The following is a 9,190-nucleotide window of genomic DNA, read 5'->3' on the forward strand; positions in this document are numbered from 1 at the left end:
ACTTCGGTTACTAGATTTAGGAGAAAAAAAACCTGGTAATGCTAAACACAACATTTTTCAAAATGAGTATGACTTGGGATATTTATTTGCTTTCTCTATTAATTTAAGAAAATGTTTCCCTGTCCTAACCTCTTTATTCTTTAAATAGATCTAGGAGAATGGTGAAATAATAAAAATTTTTATCAAAAGTAAATCAGTTTTATTCTGCTTCAATATTTATAAAAGCACTGTGCAATATTTAAAACATAATTCTGATTTGCTATGCCAGTTTTGGACCAATCTCTTATTTTGACTATTGGACAAGTCGGAGATAAAATTTTATAAAAGGGCTAAGGGTTGCCAATTTGATTTATATAATTTGCTCAAAAACAACTCCCCAAATAAGAATGTACACTTTTACCATTAAAATGAAATTGGAGACAATTATGTAACACCTGGATTTTGAGATTTAACGTTTCCTAATACTGGTCTAATCCCAATCACAGAAAATATCACAAGATAAAGGGAGCTGAGCTCATTCTTTGTTCTTTCAGCAAATATTTATCAAGAGCCCACAACTGAGAGATACTTCATTAGGTGTCAGGAATACAGTATGAACAAGCTACACAACGTTGCTGAGGAGCATGTAACGACTAGGTTGAGAAACGAAGGAGGAATGAAGTGGATATAAGAATCCTTTCTTTGCCTTCAGTGAGCTACAAATAATACATTTAAACATACTCAGAAAAATTCAAAGTGTTGAGTCATATAATGGTGAATAGTATAAGTCAGCAGTGTTATTTTTATTATAGATATAGGTATTCTCAAAGAGGTATGGCAGTTTAAGACTTTATAGGAATTCTAGTCTGATCTAGAAATATTCTGGAACATCTGAATTTTGAAATTCTCTTTCCACCCGATAAAAGGAAATCATTTGTTAAAAAACAGACTACTGTGTAATACTTCTCACATTATCCAATGTTCATTTGTCTCCCATAGTCTCAATGTTTATATCTCTTTTTTTGTTTTCAATTAAAGCTTACCTCGCAATTTTAATACAGGACAGGCAATGATGGTTAAAAATTAGAAATAAACATAAATATCAATGGGATTCTGAAAGTCATTTTTAGTCCCTTTCTACATTTTCAAATACTTCTTCAAAGAAGAAACTGAGGCTCATAGAAGCTTGGAGATTTTTTCTAGCTGTTTTCCATATGTTTCTTCCTTCTGAAACACTTGTAGAAAAATCACCCATCTGAGCAGTTTTGGAGCAGTTCTGTGCAGTAAGCAAAAACAGAATGTGCCCATTCTTTAAATTTATGACCCATATTTCTAACAAGAGTTCTACTTCAGTGGAAAAAGCAGTATCGCTCTCTTTCAAATGGTTCTTTATGTTGTATATTTAAATATAGATTGTTTTTGACAGATATAGTTGATCCAAAATGCATATTTATCAATATATTAACTGTTGCTTTTCCTTTTTTTTTTCTGAATTTACTTCTGACACAAATATAAAGTATGCACAGCTTCTTGACAGAAATTTCCCACAATTTCTCAAGGTAAAACCTACCTCCTGCCTCTCCCCTACATAGAAATATTTCTGTTTAGGGGATGAGGAAGAATTTAGTTTCTAGTATAGGTTTCTTTTTAGCTGACTGAACATATATGGATTTATTCTGGAATAAGAGCCTGAAAAAAATCTAATGGTAAATTTGCTACTTATAGAAATATATATAAAGAGAACTGCAAAGAGGCATATGCCACACATTAGGAAACATTAAATTCAGAGCGGTTAAATGCAGAATATCTAATGCTACATGTTGAAAGATAAATAAATGAACTTGCTGTAAGGTAGTGTGAAAAAAAATTACAGCAACCACATGTCTCTGGTTTTTCAAGACAGTCCTAATTTCAAATAGTTGTTCTCTTGTTAAATCATGTGTCTTGATTTTTCTTTAGAAAAATTGTGTCACTGCAGGAAAAATGTATTATTGAAAGTAAGGTGTTCCAGTAGTTTATAGGACAAAAATAATCCTGGGAGATAACAAAAACACCACCCCCAAACATTTCACTTCCTTTTACCTCCTGGTCTCTGCATCGTTCTACTAGTCTTTTATTTTTTAAGAGACCCTAATGTTGTCATTTCACACCTTTAGGAGTATGAGCCTAACTAATCCCTGACTCCCAAGCCTTGGTACTTCTATCTCACTCCCAAATCCATGGCCTAGGTCTTCCCACCAACTTCGCAGCTTCTCTCTACTTCCTTGACTGAGACCTGGTTATTGTCCAAAGAACTTGCAGCCCTTTTGTCTACGGCCATGCTACCCTGAATAAGCCCGATCCCGTCTGATCTTGGAAGCTAATGAGGGTCAAGCCTGGTTAGTACTTGGATGGGAGACCACCTAGGAAAACCAGGTGCTGTAGGTGTTTAAAAAAAAAAAAAGAACTTGCTGCCGTTTCAAGCTATGGATCTTTATTCTTTCTTGTACTACTTCAGGGTCCTTCTTGCTTTTTACATTCCCTTCCCTGGCATTATCAAGGATTAATATGTTTAAAAATGCTTACTTTTTCCATAGTTTTCTCCTTGCTAGTGAAAAAAAACCTGTTACCTGGTCTAAGCTTTCCCTCTGGGGAAAGGCAGAAGTATAATACAAATAGCCCAGGACACTAAAGAGCTATTGTGGCGAGGGGAGTTAAATAAATGAGCTAGGGGAGAAAGCTGTGATCAGCATGAAATTCTTCAGTGAGTGATTTGGGAGGTATGGGAGTTCTAGATGACTGAAGAGTCACATAAAGGGAGACAAGTTGCTGGAGATGAGGGGATCGGTGTTGGATGAGCGTGGCACAGAAGTTAGCTTTGATAATCCGAGAGAGAAAAAATAAGAATGGGTAGAAATATAGGAAGATTTATAAATAATGTGGGCAAGAATTGGAAGACACTCTTCTCTGATTGCTCCTACTTGTTATTCAAGGAGTCATCTAAGAGAAAGGAGAAACATGGATAGTTTGGAGGTACGAAGAGAGGATACAATATAAGACTTGAAATAATCATTGTGAAACTCTTCTGAAGGTTGATCAGGGAAACAGAGGATTATGAAATGCACAGAGCATAAATGAAATAAGTGATCATCACGTTCTAGTAGTTCATCTGATTACTCCTCTGAATCAATAGTTCTATACTTTAAAGGAATATCAGAATCACCTGGAGGGCTTGTTACACACAGATGGCTGGGCCCCACTATCCCAGAGGGTCTGACTGAGGAAGTCTTGAGGCAAGAATTTTCATTTCTAGGAGATTTCTAGGTAATGCTGCTGCTGCCGGTTCTGAGACCACAATTTGAGAACCATTGCCCTAAAAGTCTTTCTACATTCTATAATTCCGACTCCAAATTCCTGAATTTGGTATATTTCACTTAAAAAATATATCCTAAAGCAATCTAGATTGAACTTATCAATTTTGTCACATGGCTTCTCTGGTTCTCTGAATTCTTATAACGGGTTTTCGAAGACCCACAATAAACTTAACCATCCAGCATTATTCACAATGCATTCCAACATAATCCTCTTTTCTAGTTAGACTTTTCCTTCATGTTTCATACGATTCTCACCCACCTCGACCACTATTCCAACCAAACGGAATGTTTTCTCCTCCTCTTTACAATAATCTAAATATTACCCATGGCTTAAAGAACTTCTCTTTTATGAAGATTCCTGGGTTCCGGTCTTCCTTAATTGAACTACTATTGTAACAAGACTCTTTACCACCTAATTTTGCCTTTTAATATATTTTTTAACAATTCTCATTTATCTACATAAACTAAGAGTAAGTTACTTGATGAGAGGAAAAGGCCTTTATACATTTTATATCTCCCACGGAGTGTTCAACACAGTAGTAGAGACATTATAGGTACTCAGTGGATCTTGTTTATTGTATAAAACTCTCACTTATATGTAAAGTTTATATAAAATGAATTATAGATTACTGTCAGTTACATATCTCTATTTATTTCTACATAGAAATCATACATATTACCTTTTCCAGAGTACAAAATAAATTTTAAAAAGGCCTTGCATACATCTCAAAACAACATACAAAAAATACTAGGCCTAGGTGACTAGGCCATGCTTTCTGCTTGTTCATCCACTACCAAATGATGCCTCATCATGTATTTTGAGTATTACACTCTTTGTAAAACAGAAAAGAAACACAGTGGGCTTTTCTTCATATTAATACAGGAAAATGATTCTTTCTAGTTTGGTTAACTTAAAGACCGTAAAATAATGTTATAGGTTTCTATTAAGTAGAAATTTTATATCTATTTGTTAATTTTCCTATCAAGGCTAAAGTCAGAATCAGAAATGCTTCCTACCTTAGTTCTATGCTTTATCTTCTACTATAATAGATATTGATATCAACTGATGTGGATCTACTGATATCTTCTTTGATATTGATCAAAATAATAATGATTGGTTTTGGTTTTATAGATATTTTATATATATAAACATTGCTTTATTATTACAGATATCAGGCTTATAAGATTATTAAAACATCTTACCCAGAAAATATTATTCTGGTTAAATTGTAAACTAAATACACATTTTAGTAGGTCCTAGCAAAATACTAAACATGAATATTCACAATTGCCAACTATGAGGGAGTCAGAAAATAGAAATTAAACTCACGTGTTTATTTTTGATATCTGCCAAATAAAATTAAGATTTATTTTGTGACTTACTGAGGGAAATGACAACAAAATAATAAAGGTTTTTTTCATTCTTTATTTTATCTCTGGAAGCTTAACTTAGAAAAGCCTAATATTAACAACAGAAACATTCCTATAGATTTTTCTTCTTCATTTTTCATAAAACTGAGATGCCAAAAAAATAGTCTATCTTTTTGGCCCAAGTCATCATGTGGCTCTTCCAAGTTCTCTGGTTTCTCAGTCACATGACTCTTACTATCTCCAAGCAGCATGGCTTTGTTTTAGTATAATGCTGGACCTCCAGAGAATTCCTAATAATCTTTAGAAGAAAGATAGATTAATTAGAGATTTTGTAGAGGAAATTTCTACACAAAGAGTGCCCTATATCATAGGATCAAAACTATGTAAGAAATACCAGGATGTTTTTTCTCCTAACCAAAGAAATTAGGAGAATAACCACTGTTAACAAATGAGACTGCAGTAAGATGGAAAGCAGAAAGCCTGTTAGAAGTCACCATTATTTATTGCATGTCTCCTTCCTGATTTACTTGACTATATTTTCACAGCAATGCTACATACCTTTGAAAAAGAATGGAAACTTTCAGAAAAAGTTTTCATTCTACATATCATTATTGTCTTTTTTATAATATTGATTTATCGAAACCATATTAAGTAAAATTCCTTTAGGCTCTGTGAAAGGGTTTGGCAAGGCTTCTAAAGAAACCCATTTTAATGCTACGGGAAAAAGGGCAAGAAAACCACAAAAGTGACCACATACCAATTGCTGTCATGTAATCCCAGCGCTCAATGAGGCACATATCAAAGATGAGGTGATCAGATGTTTGCCCTTGGCCGATAAGTAAAATCCGTCTCTCCAAATTCTGGCAAACAGATGAAGTCCAGCCAACAAGAAACCAAAATACGACCAGGAGAATTACTGCCAGCATCCTCATGACTCGTCCACCTGTCATATATGGAATCCGTTGGGCTGTTCGTGAAAGAAACACTTTCAAAACCCTGGAAAAGCAAGACATCAAAATGTAAAGGCATACCCAACAATCGGAAAGTAAAATTCTAAAATATCTTATTTTTATAGGTAAAATTTAAACCCACCAAAGTCTACCTATGCAGAGTTTAAACATGAAGAAAACCAGAAACAATATTGCTTTTACTTTCACTTAATTTCATTCTAGTTTATCTTCCAACAGCAGAACAAATATCCTACATTAGAGGCTGGTGAGCCAATAGATTTGTATAGGATGGAATTCTTTACACAGATTTCTTTATGTCTTCATATTTCAAGAAAAATCCTCAGGACCTTAGAAAGATCTATAGGCAAACATCGCTCAAATAGGGTTTCTGAGGTCCTTAAAGTGCGTAACTGGATTTTATAATATTATACTAAATCAAAAACTTCCCTGAACCAGTTTTTTTAACAGTAGAATGTCACGCAAGGTATTTTCTGAAAATCATTTTATATGACCGCCCTCTACAGTCATTTTATCACGTTACCAAAAATAATAATGAAATAAGTATGAAAACAATGATGGGGTACTTAAAATACTAGGGTAACTGAATAAGATCAGTACATTAAGGAAAAGGATTGGGATGACCTAGAAGAAATGTAGTGATTTTTAAAATTTTAGGTTGTTTCCCGTGTCTAGGACTCAAATGAATAGCCAAGGTTGAGATGGATTAGATAATATCTAAGAACTGTTCTACCTCTAAATAGTGTGTGAAGACGAAGTCCAACCTTACTGTAGTGGTCTGCCTATCTGCCCTTAATTTAATTTCACCTCCAGAATATTCTTAGCTGATATTAACTCTCACTCTCATTCTGATATTTTGTATCACAAAATTGTTACTTGAATAAACCACCCTGAGTGATTTACAATACTATGAGGATATCTATATAATCAATTTTCAAAAACAGCGAAAATAAATTCATTTCCCCAACTTTTCTATTCCCTACTCCACCTTATTCTTTCAACATTTTTTATGAAGTAATCACATGAATTTTCACAAAAATTATTAAAAATCTAGAAATGAAACAAATACACTTGAAATAGTTTAGATGTACTATGCTATTTTTCTCTTTTGAGAAACCTTTTTCAAGTTACTGTGAGGAGTTTTCATCAGTTTGCAAACCACTGCTTCTCAGAAAAATAGTTATGACTTATATTTTCTTTCCATAGCCAAGATGTTAAAAATCATTTATTTTTTTGGTACTTGAAGATTTTTACAATCCACATTGAAACTTTAAAACTCAAAGAGAGGTAACAGTAGATTTTAAAAATAACTTTAAAACACTTCTTTAAAATATCTAAAAGTATTTCTTAACAGAATGAGTTTGTCTTTTGCCCAGGAATCTGTATGATCCCAGTTTGGTGATCTTTTAATCAAGAAAATCCACTTCTACATTATCAGAAATTTTTATGTTTTCCAGATGGCCCTTTGGGTATTTATTCTATAGTCTGAGACTTCAAGATTGTCATAGATCCCATAATCTCACTTCCAGAGAGGAAAAAACAAACAAAAGTCCTCATGAGTCTCTCGTTATTGATTTTATTGGCTTTCAAATACTAGGCAACACAATAACACAACTCTGCACTTTGATCTAAACATTTCAGGATATTGGTTTTTATAAAATGGAATAAGATGTATTTTCTAGCACTGTCTTCGAATAAAATGAGAAAATTTCCCTATATCTTTAAAAAATGCTAGTTTATAGGGGTCCATTCCCTAGAAATCAAGTACTAAAATAAAATTCTTAGGCATGCATTTATATGACATATAGCTATATAAAAAATATAAGCATTCAACTTCTTATACAGATTATTTTTTCTACTATTTTTTTCATAGATAAATTGTTAAGCTATCATCTGTTCAGAACTTTCCATTATTTCTGAAGGAAAGCAGTAACATATACAAAAAGACTGCAAGAAATTTCCAGAACTTAATATAAAAAGACATTTAACATATACATTCAATTCTCATTATTAATAGCAGATAAATTCATAAAAATATTGTTGAAATGATGGGAAAAAAAAAAAGGCAGCCCACGAATTGGCTGTCACTATATTGCGGCCTCTACGTTTTCACTTCCCACACATTTCTGGTTTGAGCTCATCAAACTCCACTGTAAGGACCTGTGTTTAGCTTATCAATTACCTTCTTCAAGTACAGCACCTAATTGATATTGTTACTCTTTATTTTACTTGCTCTCCCTCCAGCTTCTGGCATGGCTGAAGCTCTTGGCTTCCATTATGTCGCATTCTCTGGATTTTCTCCCTACTCCTCTGACAGTAACTTTTTAGTCTCTGCTGCAGATTCCTCTTCCTCAGTCTTCTCCTTAAATGGCAGTGTTCCTCAACGATCTCCTGAAGGTAGCCAACTTCTATCCTTGCTCAACACACCGTACCCAGGGAATGTTACCTACTCCCGTTTCAGTTATCTACGTGCTGGTGAGTACCAAACCTGCATCTTCAGGTTAGAGCACTCTCCTGAGCTCTTTCTCCGTGACTAGTACCACGTAATTGCTCAAAGCAGAAACCTACGAATGAACTTCCACATTTCTCCCTCATCCACATTCCAGATATCGAATGAATGAAGAATTTAATTTCTACTTCATAAATATATTTCAAATCCTTCTATTTTTCTCCATCTTCACTGCCACTATACACTCCCTTGCCATCAAGCTGCTCCTATAGTAGCTTCCTGACTAGTCGCCTTATTGGTCTTGTCCACCTTCAGTCCACACTCCACACTGAAGCCACAATGATCTTTCTAAATTTCACTTCTGATCATATTGCTCCCGTTTACAGTCCTCCACTGGCTCTCCACCCAAATCCTAGCTCCTTGGTAGGGTAAAAGTCCCTAAAAATTGGTTCCTCTTTTCCTAAGTAGCCACATCCCTCGCCACTCTCCTGACGGTCCCTGTGGATGATACACAGATGTACTCTATCTGAACCTCTGCCCTCAGCTTTCCTCACTGCCCCCTCCCCTCAACACCTAGTTTCACTAATTCCTACCTATTCCTTCATGGCTCAGTTTAGATGTCACTTGCTCTAGGCCAGTGGTCCCCAAACGAGTACCATCAACATCATTTGTAAAGTTGCTAGAAATGCAGATTCTTGGGGATCATTCAGACCTACTGAGTTAGATACTCTTGGGGAGCAGGGCCCAGAAATCTTTATTTTAACAAACATTTTAGGTAAATTCTGATGAAGGCTACAATTTGAGAACTGCTACCCTATGCAGTCTCTTCAGATAGGCCTACGATGGGCGCAGGTGCCTTTCCAATGGGCTGACTGCTCTGGCCTGTCAGATAAATTTTTGAGTTTTTATTATGCTGACACCAAAATATAAAGCCTCTAGTAATAGAGTTTTCCATTTTCAGAATATTTGCACTTATTTGTGATTTGTTTTCTGAAAGGAATGCATGTATACATTCTCAAGCCATCCAGTCTTTTGTTCTATTAATTTAACTAGAATAATCCTAAAATCCT

At 34.6% G+C, this 9,190-nt stretch overlaps 1 protein-coding gene and 1 pseudogene across 1 annotated transcript in view; one reads left to right on the top strand and one right to left on the bottom strand.

The window, feature by feature from the left end:
* Positions 1–9,190, bottom strand: part of GPR158 (G protein-coupled receptor 158) — a 341,897-nt gene that overhangs the window by 18,411 nt on the left and 314,296 nt on the right. The window contains exon 7 of the mRNA XM_011371016.1: positions 5,461–5,699. Coding sequence (XP_011369318.1) covers positions 5,461–5,699 — 239 coding nt within the window. The remainder of the gene's footprint in view (positions 1–5,460; positions 5,700–9,190) is intronic.
* LOC111746241 lies at positions 2,288–2,406 on the top strand (annotated as a pseudogene).

Source organism: Pteropus vampyrus, unplaced genomic scaffold, assembly GCF_000151845.1.
Source record: "Pteropus vampyrus isolate Shadow unplaced genomic scaffold, Pvam_2.0 Scaffold180, whole genome shotgun sequence".
Classification (NCBI taxonomy): Eukaryota; Metazoa; Chordata; class Mammalia; order Chiroptera; family Pteropodidae; genus Pteropus; species Pteropus vampyrus.